At 40.3% G+C, this 18817-nt stretch overlaps 1 protein-coding gene across 1 annotated transcript; it reads left to right on the top strand.

The window, feature by feature from the left end:
• Window positions 1-1391: 1391 nt before the first annotated feature.
• Window positions 1392-18516, top strand: CYP4V2 (cytochrome P450 family 4 subfamily V member 2). Its single transcript, XM_007126457.4, has 11 exons — window positions 1392-1843; window positions 6141-6253; window positions 6641-6726; window positions 7522-7712; window positions 8104-8173; window positions 9640-9766; window positions 11728-11913; window positions 14683-14785; window positions 15594-15728; window positions 15822-16001; window positions 17230-18516. Exons 1-11 carry the CDS (start codon window positions 1630-1632, stop codon window positions 17400-17402), a joined length of 1578 nt encoding a protein of 525 aa, XP_007126519.1. The 5' UTR covers window positions 1392-1629; the 3' UTR covers window positions 17403-18516.
• The last annotated feature ends 301 nt before the right edge of the window (window positions 18517-18817 follow it).

Here is an 18817-nt window from a genome sequence, read left to right as displayed (position 1 = left end):
CTCAGCCTCAGTCCTTTAGAGAGAAGGAAATGAGAGCCCAGAAGATATACTGAAAGATATTACACAGATATATTTTTTTAAGTGTTAAAATAATTTAACAATATGGAAGTGAATAACATAAAAAGTGTAAGTTCTTCTCCATTCCCACGCAGTCGAGTTAATCATTATTTTTCTTTCCAGGTATTAGTCTAGCTGCAGAGAAAAAAATTCTCCCAAAGAGGGCATTACATTACATACTTTGTTCTGCAACTTATGATTTGTTTCCACTTAATATTTCATGAACGTCTTTCTGTGTCAGTATATATAGATGACTTGAAGAAATTCAGTTGGAGAACAGTCTTAGGTATGTTTTTCTCTACATCAAAGAGGCTCTGCAGGTGGCTGCGAGTAAAACTAATCCAATTAAGCAAAATAAAAATGCAGGGTATTCTCAATATTCCATCTTCCTTGGCACTTTTCCTATAGCTTAGGGACGTGCTGCTAGGAGAGGGACCCTCCATCCCGCTCCTTTGTGAAGAAGGATCAAGTGTAGACAAGGGAACCAGAGTCAGAATTGGGTCCCTGGAGAAGCGAGGATTTGGTAGTTAGGGAAACCAGGCCCTGGGCAGAAGTGGAGCATCCTTCTCACTGTACTTCTGTCCTTCCTACCTGTTCCTTCTGCAGGCTCAGCGGTTTGTCTCCTTTCCCTTTTGAGAGCACTCCATAACTACTGTCTCCTTATCAAAACCTCCCCTCCCAGCATCACTTACCTCCACCGCTTTCAGAGAACTCGACCTCCATCCTCTCCCACCCGCCCTTGCCTTGTTCTCTTGGGGTGCTATAGCTTTTCTTGTTCCCGAAAATATTTTGAAAAATATTTGGATGACAACAACCTTACTCAACTCCCCCGTGTCGCAATCAGCCATCCGACTGATAACTGGTGCCCCTAAGGTCGTGTCCCTAAGGCTACTCTGGATCCGAGTAGGTAGCTGCCCGAATGACCCCGATGCGGATGCCAGGATGCAACCCACCTCCGGGCGGGTAGGCAGCCAGTCCCAGCGGAGCGGACCACTGGCAGATGTGCAAGGAAATGAGGTTAGGTCCCCAGCCGGGAAAATACGAGCTCCAGAGGCTGAGTTTCAAACCAGATACTTATTTCCATTTGAAAACATCCTGCGCACTCTAGCCTGAGTCGTCCCGTTCCCAGCAGAGGGGGGGCCTACAAGCCAAAGCTCAGCCCCCTCTGGCCCCAGGGCGCCTCTCCGTCACTAAGCTGCCTTCCATTTCACCTTCAGGATCCTCCCCGCTCCACCCACTAACGTGCCTCCATTTACATCCGCGCAGCCTACAGAGCGCTCGTTTCCCGGCCTTTCGTTTTCTGCTCGAAGCAAACAAAGAGGCGGGTTACGTGGGCCTGGGCCCCCGCGGTGCCTTGTCGAGGAGCCTCGGAGGCTCCAACCTTGTCCCGGGAAGCAGGGCTGCCCCGCTTCAGGGCGGCGAGGGCTGTGCCCGCCTCCGGCCGGACGGGGAAGTGAGCGGGGCCGGCGCCCTTGACCTCCCGGGGCTGCACCGCGCCCGCCGCCCCGAACATCCCGCGGTCCCCGCGGTCCCCGCGGTCTCAGTCCAGGCGCAGAGCGGCCCGCAGGCGCGATGCTGGCGCTGTGGCTGCTGAGCTTCGGGCACAAGTTGCTGCTCTGGGGCGGGTTGTGCGCGGTCTCCCTGGCGGGCGCCATCGTCACCCTGAAGCTCCTGCGGACGGTGGCGAGCTACGCGTGGACATGGCAGCAGATGCGTGCGGTCCCAACCTTGGACGGCGCCTACCCCTTCCTGGGACATGCGCTGATGTTAAAGCCGGACGCGAGAGGTAAGGGACCGCGCCCAGGCCGGCCATGTCCCCGTCCCAGGGATGGGGGCTCCCGACCTGCGCCGCGCCGCCGGCCTTCTCACAGCCTGGACACCAGGGCTTGAGGGGCTGACGCTGGGAGAGGGAAGGCTTTGTCACCCGCTGGAGGATGGAGTCCCAGTTCTATCCAGTTTCCCTATGACGCCTGGCAAAATTGCTAGTGCCCTCCGTTCCCAAAGAACTTTTTCTTTGTGTACAGCATAGATTGCATTATCTCTAAGCTTTTGTCCTGCATTTTTGCTTCTTCTCTTCCCACCTCGTACCTGCTCCTACCTCAGAACACTGCAGTCTTTGCTTCTGTCTTGGCTGTTAAAGCCTTAAAGGCAGAAACTTCCCTGGAACAAAGCAAACCCTTAGAACTTAGAAATCTTTCTCTCTCTCCCTCTCTCCCTCTCTCTCTCCCTCTCTCTCTCTCCCTTTCTCTCTCTCTCCCCCTCTCTCCCCCTCTCACATTTATTTATATGAAAACCACATTTGTAAAATCATCTTGGATAATACTAAAAGCAGAGCTAACCTCCCCTTCTATCCTAAGGCTTTATAGTATTAAAAAATAATTATTTAGAAATATGAACCCTCCCATCCCCTCAAAAGAAACAATATACTTTTGAGGAGTCTCATCATATTCTTTCTGGGAATTTTTCTAAGAATTGAAATCTCTAGTGAATAAGACCTGTTTCAAAACAAACTGTGAGTTGATTGGAATATTTAACATAATTCTCTTTGGAATTACTTTCTGAGTGAAAATGACAGTGTACTTAACTGTCTTTTATAAAGGGACTTTTTAATCCATCATACAAGTACTGGATTTTGGCAACAGGTAAACTTTTGCTCAATTTCCAGCTTTGCAACCAAGTTGTTAGATTTGGGGAAGTTGTTTGAAACTCTCTAAGTTAGAGAGGTTTTGTTTGTTTGTTTACCATTTACTTGTAAATGTAACTGTATTACAGAGTAATTTTAAGGATGAAATTTAATGCATGTAGTTTCTAGATCACTGTCTAGGACTTGGTTAGACTAAGTTAGTTAAAGTTGTCAATCAGCCATTTATTGAAGCCGTGCTTTGTGCCCGGCATTGAGCTCAGCAAAACTGGGGATATCAAAATATTCTGAGAAATATTCCCTCTTCTCAGCACCTTCGTCTCTTATACAGGAGGCTGTGCCTTTCATTTTGTGGCTACTGTCCAAATTCTGCCCTCAGTAATTCCACCTGGAGTATTGCAGTTGCTTTCCCATGAGCCCTTTGAACTCTAATCTCTTGCTTTTGCATCTGTGTCAGCACCCGTCTTCCTCAGCTGCTACCTGCTATTGGACCTGATATATTCAAACCACAGATTCAGACTTCCCTGTCTCCTCTGTCAGACCAGACCAAGGCAGGCAGTATATTAGCATGAAGCCAGATATTTTGATACTGTTGACCTGACCCAGCTCTTTTCATGGCAATGTTACCAACTGTCTTGACCAGAAGACATTTTGAAGAAGTGTGGTAATATGGTTAAGGTGGTGCATGCTGGGGTCTGACTGCCTTGGGTACAAAGCCAGATTCCACCATTTATCAGCTCAGTGATATATTGGTCAAGTTGCTTAACTGTGCACAACTTCCTCCATTGTTTAATGACAGTAATAACAGCATCCCTCCCCATATAACTGTGGTGAGGCACAAAAGACATAATACACCTGAAACCCTGAGCACTAGATCTGACATATAATAACCTGCCATAGCAAGTAAGTATGACATAATGAATTTTAATTATTACTGTTAGGTTTGGTGTGCAAAACGTGCAAACACTTTAAAAAGTCAAGACTATTGATTTAATTTTATATGCAGTGGACATCCCCAGCCTTAGCCCTTCTCCAACTTTGAACAACTTTCCCTGAAGCTCAGGGATGGGTGAAGCTTAAGGATGGAAGAGGACCAGGGATGGACTGAGCATGGGCACATTTTTTGACATGGAAAAAGAGCTGAAGAGCTTAATGGTTCTGTTTTTTATGCCATACCAGTTTTTCCCCTTGCCCAAATTCCCACATAAAAAAAAAAACCCTGTCAAAATCTCAAGCATCATATTAGTGGCCTCACAGTGAGTTTGGGATGAAACCCACTGTTGTCAATCAAGCATTCCTCTTGCCCAGGAGAAGCCCTGGATACCCATATGCCTCCCAACTAGCCTTCCCCTCCACAAAATTGGAAAGGAAGAAGTAAAACTGTTACTATTTGCAGATAACATGATATTATAGAAAATCCTAAAAACTCCAGCAAAAAAAATTATTAAAACTAATAAACTACTTCAGTAAAGTTGCAGGATACAAAATCAATATATAAAAATCAGTTGTGTTTCTATACACTAATAATGAACTATCAGAAAGAGAAATTAAGAAAACAATCCCATTTACATTTGCATCAAAAAGAATACAATACCTAGGAATAAATTTAACCAAGGAAGTAAAAAAGGTGTACACTGAAAACTATGAGACACTGCTGAAATAAATTGAATAAGACACAAATAAATGGAAAGATATTCCATGTTCATGGATTGGAAGAATATTGTTAAAATTTCCGTACTATCCAGAGCAATTCTCAGATTCAATGCAATCCCTATCAAGCTTTCAATGACATTTGCCACAGAAATAGAATAGTACCAAATTTTGTATGGAATACAAATGACCTCAAATAGCTAAAGCAATTTTGAGAAAGAAGAACAAAACTGAAGGCACCACACTTCCTGATTTCAAGATATATTACAAAGCCATAGTAATCAAAACAGTATGGTATTGGCATAAATGCAGACACATAGATCAATGGAACAGAATAGAAACCCAGAAATAAACCGATGGTGGTCAATTAATTTACCACAAAGGATCCAAGAATACATAATGGGGAAAGGACAGACTCTCAATAAATGGTGTTGGGAAAACTGGACCAGACACTTGCAAAAGAATAAAACTGGACCACTGTCTTACACCATGCATGATAATAACTCAAAATTGATTAAAGACTTAAGTGTAAGACCTGAAGCCATATACCTCATAGAAGAAAACATAAGTGGTAAGCTCCTTGATTTTTTGGATTTGACACCAAAAGCAAAGGCAACAAAAGCAAAAATAAACAATTGAGACTACATCAAATTAAAAAGCTTCTGCACAGCAAATAAAACCATTAAGAAAATGAAAAGGAAACCTACAAAATGGGATATATGATTTGCAAATCATATATCTAATAAGGGGTTAATATCCAAAATATATAAAGAACTCATACAAGTCAATAGCAAAAAACCCTGAACAATCTCATTTAAAAATGGGCAGAGGATCTGAATAGACATTTACCTAAAGAAGGCATACAGATGACCAACAGATACATGCAAATGTGCTCAACATCACTACTCGTCAGGGAAATGCAAATAAAAACCACAATAGGACTTCACCTCACACTTTTTAGAATGGCTATAATCAAAAAGACAAGAAGTAGCAAATTTTGGCAAGAGAGAAGGGAACTCTTGAGCACTGCTGGTGAAAATGTAAATTGCTGCAGCCACTGTGGAAAACAGTATGGGGATTCCTCAAAACATTAAAACATTAAAAATTGAACTACCGTATGATCCCCCAGTTTCACTTCCGGGTATATATACCAAGAAAATGAAAACATTAACTTGAAAAGATATATGCACACCATGTACACTGCAGTATTATTTACAGTAGCAAAGACATGGAAGCAACCTAAGTGTCCATCACTGGACGAATGGATAAAGAAAATGTGGTACACACACACACACACACACACACAGATGAATATTATTCAGTCATAAAAAAGAAGGAAATATTGCCATTTGTGAAAACATGGATGAACCTTGAGGGCATAATGCTCAATGAAATAAGTCAGACAAAGCAAGGCAAGTATTGTGTGATCTCACTTCTGTGTGGAATCTAAAACAACAACAACAAGAAATATCTCTCTGGGAGACATTAAGTGACTTGTCCAAAGTAAAACAAAAACAAAAACCCCAAGGAACCAAAAGATACAATAAGGAACTTATTACAAAATTTTTGTCTTTTTAAAAATTTTTCTTGGAGTATAGTTGATTTACAATGTTGTGTTAATATCATGTGTACAGCAAAGTGAATCAGTTATACGTATACATATACCCACTCTTTCTTAGATTCTTTTCCCATATAGGCCATTGCAGAGTACTAAGTAGAGTTCCCTGTGCTGTATCCTTATTAGACAAAATTCTTGTCTTGATTGAATTTAAGATTAAATATTTTCTCCCAGATTTTTTCCAGCAGATGATTCAGTACACTGAAGAATACCGACACCTGCCACTGCTGAAACTCTGGCTTGGGCCCGTACCTCTGGTGTTCCTTTATAATGCAGAAAATGTGGAGGTGAGTATGTGGCAGATGTGATCAATATTCCACTGTCTGTCTGATGGTGTGGGAATCTCATTAGATGTGGTCATCCTCCGGATTCACCTGCCTCTCCCCTCTCCCCTCAAGAAATGACTCTGCTTGGTTCCTAGTTTGTGGCAGGAACCAGGAATCATCTTGGACATTTTCCTTCCTTTCAACTCCATTTAGTCCTCAAGACTGAATGACAATTATACGTTCAAAACTCTATTGCATTTCTTTGAGGCACAGGAATGAAAATGAATCACAGAGAAATAACAATTATGAAATCTTGCTTAAAAAAGTAGTTGTGTTCTAGCCAGATGTTCTTATAACTGAAATTGTTTTGATGTCTATATCCCTCAATTTTTTTTTTCTCTTTTAAAGGTAATTTTAACTAGTTCAAAGCACATTGACAAATCCTATATGTACAAGTTCCTAGAACCGTGGCTTGGCCTAGGACTTCTTACAAGGTACCTCAGTGGAAATTTGTAAAGCTGTCTTGTAGAAACAGTTACTTCTATGGGTAACTTGTTATTTCAGGAACTGACACAAGGTATTCTTCCAATAGCAAGATTGAAGTATTGGGAATTATGGGAGAAGCTGGAAGGAAAGGTCCAGCTAACGATGGGCCTTTGATAGATAGGGTGTATGGTAATCTCCAGCCACTATATTCAATAATGATAATCACTAGTGTTCCAAGAAAAATGAGGAGGTACTGATGTATGAATGGAGTAAAGCCAAGGATAGTTTGGAGAAGGGAAATCTTGAAAATATAATGAAAAAGGCAGTCACCCTCAGAGAAGTGTATCGAACACAATAACCTCACTTCTTGAGTTGGCGCCCAGAAACAGGACTCCATCCTCTGAGAGAGGGCCTAGCAAGAGAAAGGCAGGACCCTAATGGCGACTTTGGAGAATTCAAAGATAGTAGAGATTAAAGAAAATCATGGAGCAGTGGATCATCTGAGGACTAAGATGTTGATAGAGGGGAGAAAAATTCTAATTTTTAGAAACTCAGAGCTTAGAAATTTAGAAAAATTCTTAAATGTTTCCATTTTTAATGAATACTCTTCTAAACATTAGTAATATAGAACAGTATCCAAAATATTCACATTCTGTAACTATACATGAGTCTTTGTCATTCTGACCAAAGCACTGGAGAATCTGTAGATTAAGCTGTTTCAGGAGAACTTGATGATGACTATATTTATATTTTGTTTCAGGTGTTGCTTCTTTTTTCTTTGTAACCGTGTATTTTATTTCTAGTACTGGAAACAAGTGGCGCTCTAGGAGAAAAATGTTAACACCCACTTTCCATTTTACAATTCTGGAAGATTTCTTAGATGTCATGAATGAACAAGCAAATATATTGGTTAATAAGCTTGAAAAATATGTTAACCAAGAAGCATTTAACTGCTTTTTTTACATCACTCTTTGTGCCTTAGATATAATCTGTGGTAAGTCTCACTGATTTATTTTCAAAGTTAGGATGTAAAGATAAAATGGCACACATGGAAAATAACTGTCCATAGGGCGGGGCGGGGGAGAAAGGACATTGGGTTCTGCTGGAAGGTCCTATTGCTAAATTAGCCACCTGAGAAGCAGCAGCCATTCACAGGACTTGGGACAAGCGGTCACTGAGCCAACATGACCAGAAGGTCCGAGGGAAGGAAGGGCAGGAGCTGGGAGTAAGAGAAGCAGGAGAGACAAGAGAAGAGGGAAAAGAACAATTCGACAACATATATGAACAGAACAGGACATAACGTCTTTGTTCGAGTGTCTGCCACTGGAAAATGTACCCAAGATATGTGCATGAATTGAGTGGTTGCTTCTCACTATATTTTACAGAAACAGCTATGGGGAAGAACATTGGTGCTCAAAGCAACGATGATTCCGAGTATGTTCAAGCAGTTTATAGGTAAATGAAGTCCTAATTATTTCTAAAATTGTTATTGGGAATTCCCCGGTGGTCCACTGGTTAGGACTCCGCGCTGTCACTGTCGAGGGCCCAGGTTCTATCCCCGGCCGGGGAACTAAGGTCCCACAAGCTGCGTGGTGTGGCCCCCAAAAATAAAATAAAATTGTTATTGATCACGGCTTTAAAAAACTCTTGCTAATAATTTGTCTGTACTGTAGCTTTTTCATCTTTTCAAAGTGAAACATTATACTAAAAATTAACCTAATCATTTAAGCATATCTTCCAACAGCACAGGATTGGTTATGGCACATCCAGATTATGCAGTAATTTTAAATGACTATTTTATAATATATCGAAAGATTATATTATGATGCTAAGTGATAAAAGAAAGACATAAATTTTTTTGTAGTTTGATAACCACTAGGCATAAAAAAATTATTCATAGAAAACCTAGGAGATACCATACCAAAATGTTAGCTGCGGTTATTTTGTGTGTGTGCTCTCTTTCTTATTGTGTTTTGGTTTTGTTGTGATTCATTCTCCTTTCCTCTATTTTCTGCACTGAGTATGTATTATTTTTTAATTGAAATAATCAACTTTACTTTTAAAATTGCTTGTGATTATTCAGCTATTAAGAGGCAGGGCCAGGATTTGATTCAATGTATCCTATCTTTAAGTCCACGGCTCATTTCACTTCATCTTAACAACTACTTGTTGAGCATCTATAATCTGCCATTCACTGCACAAGGTACTGACTAGTTTAATATGGGCACATGAAACAGAATAGCAGGGTAGACAGGCATTGAAGCAAATGAATATAAACTTATAAATTATAATAATTGCTTAGAAAGAAAAGATCAAGTTGATATGAGAGGAAAACAGGGATGTGTTTTACAGATTGCGTGGTCAGGAAAGGTCTTCTCTGAGGAACTGGCATCTAAGCTGGTCATGAAGGAGGAGATCGTGTAGAGGTCTTTTCTGCTTCTCACTGGGAATGATGAGGGCAGTGCTCGTGACAGCTGTGTGACAGATGGGTATTTAATGAGCACTTTTCCGTGGAAGAGGGCAACCCATTGTTTACTGGCACTACGGAGGAGTGAGAAAGCACATGAGTGGACATTATAAAGAGGCAGATTTCATATCAGCTTGTGGTACAAGAGCCACAGGCAGCCTGGGGTGGTCAAGAACTCTCCCTGGAGAAAAAGAAGCAGAGATCAGATGATCAGTAAGGATGTTTTATAGTAGATTCTTCATTCCTCTAAAGAACCCATTAAATGTTTAAGCTTCACTGGATGTGTAATACCCCATGCCTTCATTGTTGCGTGTAAAGCCTAGATCTCAGTAGCCTCTAAGACGAATCATTATCATCCCTACATATTACGCTCATTGAGAGCGGGCATCAATTAGGTGCTCAAGAAATACACATTTTCAGTGTATCAGCTGATGTGTTTTTATCCTATTTATAGGATGAGTGATTCAATACATCAAAGAATGAAGATGCCCTGGCTCTGGCTTGACCTTTTGTTCTTTATATTTAAAGATGGATGGGAACACAAAAGGAGCCTAAAAATCCTACATAATTTTACCAAAAATGTAAGCCCTTGATTTTTTTTAAATTGTGATAAAATATACACAACATAAAATTTACCATTAACTGCACTCACAGTGTTCTGAAACCATCACCACTCTCCATTTCTAGATCTTTTATATGTCCAAGATTTTTATGCTGTGTTAACATACCCTGGAGCCTGTGTCTCATAAAATAAAAGTTGAATAATAATGGAAAGAAGGAGACAGTGTGATTACATTTTAATTATGTACTCACCAAATATTAATTAAACACTTGTTAGGTGCCAAGCACTGTACCAAGTGTGAAAAACATAGTAATAAGTAAGATATGTATGTCCCCTAAAAGAGGTTAGTCTAGCAGAGGAGGTTGTCTATTAAAAAAATTACAAAATGTGATATGAACTACAAATATTTATTAACAACCAGGGTGCTATGTTGAATGAATAAAGAGGTGGGGATCCATGTTATGAGAGTCTTATGGAAAATGTTTGGATTAGGCAGTAGCTTTCAAAGGCAAAGGGCATTTATAGCAGTATCTCAACTTGGAAAAGATTAACTAGATGTCACTATTTTACTTCCAACTAAAAAATAACAAGGAGATAGTGATATTGTTTCAGATATAAGATGTCAGTCTTGTGTTAAACATGTGCTTTTGACAAAGCAATATTTAATTGAAAATATACATCAAATTATGATTTAAATGTACTGATAAAAGTACCAATTTAAATATATTCTCTCTTTGCTGTCAATTTCGGTTTAAACTATATTGGCATTGCTTCCTTAAAGTGAGGTACAGCCTGTCACCAACAGATCATATGGTTCCCAGTCAGGAAATGTTGGATGAATGAGGTGTTGGATTGAGGTGGCCACAGTGGAGGACAGAGTTAATCTCCATTACTGGGCAGTAGGCGAATAACCAAATTTTTCCTCAAATTACATGCATTACTATCAATACCAATAATTAATGAATTCCAAATGGGATGGACAATATTATTTATTTAATAAATATTGAAAATTGCATACTGAGTGCCAGGCCCTAGGGGATTCCCCCAAGAATGAAAGGAGATACGGTGTTTTGTCCTCAAAGCACTTAGGATCTATTCATTCAAATCACTTAGTAGCAGGTTTGGTCAATTGCCTGATAGGAGAAGAAAGTTGAAATGTATAGCCAAATTAAGTTTATGGGCTTTAATTCTTTTATTCATTCAGAAAAGATCTAAGGAACGTCCTTTAAATGCCAGGCAGTGTTCTAAGCGTTGGAATTATATCAATGAACAAAGACAAATTTGCTGCCATATGGATGGTACATTCATGCATTATATTATATAGCAAGTATACTATAATGTCAGGTGGTAAGTGAAATGGAAAAAAAATAAAGTAAGGTTAGGAAGATAGTGAGTGCTAGGGACCAGGTTAGCAGTGATCCGGGAAGGTCTTTCTGATGGTGTGAGAAGGGGCCAAGACCTTAAAAGGAGGGAGGGAGTCAGCCACACTGGCATCTGAAGAAAGAGAAATCTAGGCAGCAGGAACAGCAAGCACATAGGGTGAACTGAGTGATCAACCTGCTGTTTCTTTTCTCCAATGCAATCTGTAATGAGAGCAATCCATAATTAGTCTATTATATAATGATTGCATTCTCTCCACCACCTAAACTTTTTCTCATTAGCTCATCCAAATCTCTAGGGCACCACTTAGGGGACTAGTAACTCTATTCCCGTATTAGAAAGATGGCAGAAATAGCACTTGAATATTCTGAATTTGTCTGACATTAAATTTGTTTTTAAAAGTCTTATCAAATAATGCCCTAAAATGTTAACATGAAGCTTTACTATATTTTCCACAAGAGCCTAAGTTATTGTTGAGTTAGAACAGGAAAGGTTTAGAAAAAAAATCCATGAAAGAAGCTAGTATATTTTCATAAGAAAATATATTACGAGGCTACATCAAATTCCAAACAAGAGCATATGATTGTTTAAATCATACAGGTCATCACTGAACGGGCCAATGAAATGAAGAGACATGAAGAAGGAAGAAGTAATGACAAGGACTTTCCTCCACACAATAATAAACGCAGGGGTTTTCTTGACTTGCTTTTAAATGTGACTGATGACCAAGGGAACAAGCTGAGTTACGAAGAGATTCGAGAAGAAGTTGACACCTTTATGTTTGAGGTATTTTATCTCATCACGTTATTTTTGGGTATCATTGAACAAATTGCAGTTATGTTTTAGAATCTTTAGCATCATTTTTTAAAGTTTATTCAAGTTTTAAAGTAGCTTCATATAACTGAGGATGAGTCGCTACATTATAATTAGAAATTACAAAATATAAGACCCTGATTAAGTACCAGATCAGCTTTCTTCTTCAGAAAAAGCCTTTGACTCATGGTGAGTATAGCACTAGACACATTGTTTTCTCAGGAAAACCTAAAACCCACTGAATTTTTCCAAGTAGAAAAGAAGTCAGAAATTGCTCTCATTCCCTATATTGCTTCATGCTTTTTAAAAATCTCTGAAACCCACAAGTCTGTCTTTTCACGACCTCCTTTTTGAAGTTCTAGCAAACGAGTGCTTAGCTCTTGCTTTGAGCTGCCCAAACTAGAGAAGATAGCAAGAGCCCTCCGACAGAGAATTTAACTAGTTTGTGATTCTAAAGGGATTTCTGACCTTCAAATAATGAAAAGAAAGATGCCGTTTTTACAAAAGGTAATTCTAGCATTATTAAATATTACAAAGAGTGAATCTCTCAGTGTGCGGATTGCCAAATAAAGATGCAGAAATGGTTTTAAAAAGCGCCCTGTGGTAATATGCTGGAAGTGGAGGAAGGTGAAGGGCATGGGTAGTTTTGGATGGCTCAGTACATGCCAGCCATGGATGGTGTGAGCAGCCCTGCTTGCAGGCACCTGGGTACGGCGTACCTCTGGGTACAGCGTACCTCTGGGTATACTGCCAGAGCGCACATTCTCCCGGGGGCACAGTGGAGGAAAGCCAGCTGTGTCAAGGGTCCCTAGACCCGAGTTCTCATCCTGGCTCCATGCTGACTAGCCTTATGAGATGGTGCCAATCATCTCAGATCTCTGTCACAGCTTCCCTGTGTATAAAATAGAGAGATGGATTAGATCAGTGGTTTTAAACTTCTTTTTTAAGCAGAGCGCTTCACTGAAAAGAAATTTTATGCAGAAAATGGACATCTGAATTAGCTAAAAAGTGGAGCAGTGTTAAGCTGGGGTCTCTGGGGCCAAATCCCACCTCTAACCTGTACTAGAGGCGGGACCTCGGGTAACTCATGGAGCCTTTCTGGGCTTTGGTGTCCTCACTGTTATAGCATGGGCCTCGCAGGATAATTATAAGGATTAGATGAATGATTTTTTTAAAGCACACGAAGAATCTTGCCCGGCACATGGGAAGTGTGTGGTGGATATTGGCTATTATCATTTGATGTTCAAGTGGAGAGACCGTCTCACATCTCCACCCTGCATACACACGTACATACACACGCCCACATACATACACTCTCATGCACACGTGCATACACACATCCTTCTCCGACCAAAAACCTCTCACTTTCATGAAAACAACCAGAATAATGATCTGTTTCTTCCAGCTCTAACATTGTTTGAAATTCTAAGTTTTTTTCTTCTTTGCATCAAATAGGAGACACACCTCGTATGATTATAATATTGTGACCTCCTCCATAAAGAGGTTGCAGGTTATTACGACCACACCTTTCCTGCCCCAGGTGCTGACCACTGGATACTAAGGTTTCTGCCCCTGCCCTGTCCCACCAGCCTGCTTCTATAAACTGTGTGCTTTGTGCTTTGCTTAGTCCTGCTTTCTTCAGGTAGCAGACACGTGGAAGTAGGAAGTTCAGCAGACATCTCTTACACATTTGGATCAGGCTTCCGCTTATAAATTCAAGAGAAGTTATTAAGAATTATTTAGCAAGAGCACTTCCTCCTGTGACTTAGGTAAACAACTGAGTGAAATGGGCCAGATCTGGTCCGGAGCTCAGGGTAGTTTCTGTGAAAGAACAGCAAGCCTGAGAAGAGGCAATGACACCAATATCAGAGACTTGGAAAATATATATTTTATAAAATTGCAGAATAAACCTCAAAAAAGTCAACTTAGAAGCTGTTTTATGAAGCAAGTGCTTTGGAGATTTCTGCCCAGAGAAAGAAAAATTATAACCATCACTTGTGTTGCATAGGGAAAATGGAAAAGTAAAAACTTCCATAGAGGAAACAATTTGTTTTCTGTTTAGTTCCCCTAAAAGTCTTATTCATAGAGTTAAAATATTATTATTGATTTTCCAAACTTTTTTTTTCTGCAGAACTCATGTTAAAAAAATTCTTAGTCTGTTTTTAATCTCTAAAATGTAAATATCTGTATCAAGTATTTCACAGAGTTTTTCTGAAGGATAATTGAATTAGTTTCTGCAAAGTATTTAGTATTTTGCCTAAAGCTCAGCAAGTATTACGGGAGGCTATTTATCAACTTCCTGACATGCAGGATGTTACTCAGAACCACACATAGACACCCTGGTGTCCAGGGTTGACAGGTAAAGCCTACCTTACAAATGCTAGAAGGTGGAGGAGTACAGATCTGGTAAACTGGCTCATAAAAGTCAGACTTTTCCCCCTTAAAAACAGTCTAGAATACCTAGTTCCCTTGGAAGGCCCCCTTATTAGCACAGCCTAGCCACTTCTCACCACGTATGCAACTCTGTGTAGTGTTGAAATATCTATCTAAGCATGAACCTTCCCTTTGAAGGGATTGTTTTATTTGTTTGTTTCTCACCAGGGTGAAATACTGTACCAAATTCATTTATTCTGTTTGGAGTCGCAGTGCAGCTGTCAAATCCAGAGACAATTCAAAATAGAGTTCTCTCTTCTAATCTTCACAATACTACTCCGCTAAGTTATTTTTTCCTTACGTTTGTAGGGTCACGATACGACCGCAGCTGCAATAAACTTGTCCTTATATCTATTGGGTTCGTATCCAGAAGTCCAGCAAAAAGTGGACAATGAACTGGAGGAAGTGTTTGGTATGTTTTGTCCCTTCACTAGTTACACTGTGGGTACCATGTCCATGGAAGCAAGTCTTGTTCTTGCTCATGAAGGATAAACAGCAGGACCTGTTCTAAAGATACAGCAATAAGCAGGGAGGCTCCCCTATGGGATCCCTTCCAGTCCCAGTCTTCTTAGCAAAGCCTTATTCATCACTTACAGAATGTAGCCATTTGCTAATTGCATGGCATGTGACTGCACTGGGCTAGATGCTGGGGATGCACAGATAACTGTCACTGTCCTCAAGCATCTCACTGCTTAATAGATGAAGCAGACATATCTACATAAAGCATTGAGTCATGGGGTCCAGGAAAACTGTTTCATACAGTATTGCATCTGGCCATGAATGAGAGAAAAGATGCATTAAGCCGGTAGGACAAACTTTTCTATATACAACCAGCGATCCGCAGATAAGCTGTCCTAGGCTGATGCCAGCAGTGATGTCATTGGAGTCCCAGCACCCCAAAAGGAAACTCTGTCCCATTAATCAGCCACTCTCCTCTCTTCCCCCAGCCCCTGGCAACTGCTAAGTTACTGTCTGTCTCTATGGATTTACTACCTGTTCTGAATACTTCCTATAAATGGAATCCCACAACAAGTGACCGTTGGTGTCTGGTTTCTTTTACTGAACATATCTCATTTTATTTTGATTATGGGTAATACTAGAAACTCTACTTTAGCTGGAGGTATTTAACATGTTTTGATGCATGTATTCTTCTTCAATGTCCCATCCCCCAAGCTCAAATAATCCTTTCCTTGTTATCTCATGTATTTACTTAAAACCAGGGAGATCTGATCGTCCTCCTACCTTAGATGACCTGAAGAAACTTAAATATCTGGAATGTGTTGTTAAAGAGAGCCTTCGCCTTTTTCCTTCTGTTCCTTTCTTTGCCCGTAATCTTAATGAAGACTGTGAAGTTGGTAAGAATTCCATAATTTGAATAGGAGGGAGAGTGGATTATTTTAATGTCTGTCTTGCTCCATCCTCATGGCCTATTGACTACTTCTTGACAGCGGGTTACAAAATCGTGAAAGGGTCTCAAGTAATCATCATACCCTATGCACTGCACAGAGATCCAAGGTACTTCCCCAATCCTGAGGAGTTCAAGCCAGAACGGTTCTTTCCCGAGAATTCGAAAGGACGTCATTCATACGCATATGTGCCCTTCTCTGCTGGACCCCGAAACTGTATAGGTTTGTATCCGTCAGAACTTGTTTGACCTTTCAGGCCTGCAGAGTAGGGGGTTTCACACAAAAATTTCTTGAGATGTAGCAGCCCATAGGCAAACTGTCTTTTAAAAAAACTGGCTTCCTCTTCCCTCCACTTTACTATACATTATTGTTTTAAAATATGACTGTCATAAAGTGTATTAGTTTGCTAGGGCAGCCATCACAAGGTACCACACACTGGGTGGCTTAAACCACAGGAATTTATTTTCTCCCAATTCTGAAGCTAGAAGTCCAAGATCGAGGCATCAGCAGGATTGGTAATAAATACCTGCTTAGCTTGGAAATCATCTTCTTCTCCCTGTCTCCCCACATGGTCTTTCCTCTGTGTGTGTCTGTGACCTAATCTGTTCTTTTTATGGGGACCACCAGTCAGATTGGATTAGGGTCCACCCATCTGATTATTTTATTTTTGACCATTTTAATTTAATTACTTCTTTAAAGTTCCCATCTCCAAATAGTCATATTCTGAGATACTGAGGTTTAGGACTTCAACCTATGAATTTGGGGGGACACAATTTAGCCCATAACATAAAGCATAAATAGTTTCATGGTAGAGTTTGAAAATGTTGTAGCTTTTAGATTAAAACAGAACATACTTCCTATGGTACAAAACTTATTTATAACAATTAGTTATATTTAGCTTAATTTCTGTGTTTGTTGATTTTAAGAACTGCATTTTGCAAAACCAAAACACAAAATGCTTACCACAAGGCCAGATGAAGTGCTTAAGCCAAGTGAATGCACATCACCATGCATTATAAACACTTTCAGCTTCAGAATCTCTAGCATTTTATCGTTTATGTAAATGCAGACGTTCGTAAATTAAGGCCAGATTTAAATGGATGAATCTGACGCTTGTTTAGTACCTCTCGAGTAAATTAAATTTAAGTTAAAGGCCCAAATAAGAAATCAGTCAAGAGGAGTGATTCTCATGCTTAAATGAGCCCAGGATTCATCTCAGGTTTTGCTAAAATACAAATACCTGGCCCACTTCAGCTGTTCAGATGCACTGGGTGGGAACAGGAAGGGCACTCAAGAATCTTCATGTTTTACAAGCATCCCAAGTGATTCTGATTCTCCCAGGGCCCACTGCGAAAATATAAAATTGCTTGCTTCCTCTAATTGGACTTGTGATTTCTCACATTTGAGATATATCTATCATTAAAGTGTTGCTATTTACATTAATTTGAAGGTCAAAAGTTTGCCATGATGGAAGAAAAGACCATTCTTTCCTGCATCCTGAGGCATTTTTGGGTAGAATCCAACCAAAAAAGAGAAGAACTTGGTCTGGCAGGAGAACTGATTCTTCGGCCAAGTAACGGCATCTGGATCAAGTTGAAGAGGAGAAACACAAATGAATCCTAACTATACTATTGGGCTGCTCTCTTGCCACAAAAAGGTCTTTCTTTAAAGGAAGCTTTGCATTTACAATTCGTAGATCATGAACTCAATATTCTTAATCCCTAAACCTAATTTTTTTTCTTGTCCCCACTTACCTTGGGGTCAAGTCTACCAAAGCGAGAGTTTTAATTTCTCCATCACCATCATAGCTCTGACCCCTGGTCTTGATCCCAAAAGTAAACTGATGACTGTACCCAAATAAACACATAAAAGCTTCTCAACAGAGCGATCCACAGGCCAATCCACTTTCAATCAACGGACCCAAAGGGTATAATTTAATTGAAGTTCCAGAATATTTTTAAGGTATTCTTGTAGACTCAGGAACATATACATGCATGTATATATATACATTTGTTTGAAAAGGGTGAGTAATTAAGTACTTAGACATAAGGAGTTTAAGTTTCAAGAATTATATCAGTGGCATCAATTATGAGAAGAATAACCATTATGATACTTTTCAGATTTAATCATCTACAGCAGATCATTTATAAGTTGACTCAGAGGCTCTGTTCCTATTTCCCTTTGGACGGTGTACTTATAGCCTTCCTTTCATTCCTCAGAGCATCACAATTACCTTTTTATATCATGTATTATTGGAAAAGATTCCTCTTGGTAATCTCCCGTCCCTCACAGTGATTCAGGGAGTTGATTTATGGCTTTTGGAGCTCGAAGGACCTTAGAGTTTATCAAGTTATGCCGTGGGCTCTCCCTATCCACGAATTCTGAATCCATGGATTCAACGAATGGCTGATAGAAAATATTTGAAAAAAAATTCCAGAAAGTTCCAAAAAGTAAGCTATTTACATAGCATTTACATTGTATTAGGTATTATAAGTAATCTAGAGATGATTTAAAGTATACAGTTGGAGGTTCAAGATGGTGGAGTAGAAGGACGTGCACTCCTCCCTCTTTGCGAGAGCACCGGAATCACAACAGTCATCAACAGGAAGACACTGGAACTCACCAAAAAAGATACCCCACAACCAAAGACAAAGGAGAAGCCTCAGTGAGACTGTAGGAGGGGCGCAATCACAATAAAATAAAATCCCATAACCGCTGGGTGGGTGACTCACAAACTGGAGAACAGTTATACCACAGAAGTCCACCCACTGGAGTGAAGGTTCTGAGACCCACGCCAGGCTTCCCAATCTGGGGGTACAGCAACGGGAGGAGGAATTCCTAGAGAATCAGACTTTGAAGGCTAGTGGGATTTGACTGCAGGACTTTGACAGGAATTGGGGAAACAGAGACTCCACTCTTGGAGGGCACACACAAAGTAGTGTGTGCATCGGGACCCAGGGGAAGGAGCAGTGACCCCATAGGAGACTGAACTACACCTACCTGTTAGTGTTGGAGGGCCTCCTGCAGAGGCGGGGGGT

This window comes from Physeter macrocephalus, chromosome 20 (genome assembly GCF_002837175.3).
Source record: "Physeter macrocephalus isolate SW-GA chromosome 20, ASM283717v5, whole genome shotgun sequence".
Lineage (NCBI taxonomy): Eukaryota > Metazoa > Chordata > Mammalia > Artiodactyla > Physeteridae > Physeter > Physeter macrocephalus.
This window is presented reverse-complemented; position numbering and strand designations above follow the sequence as displayed.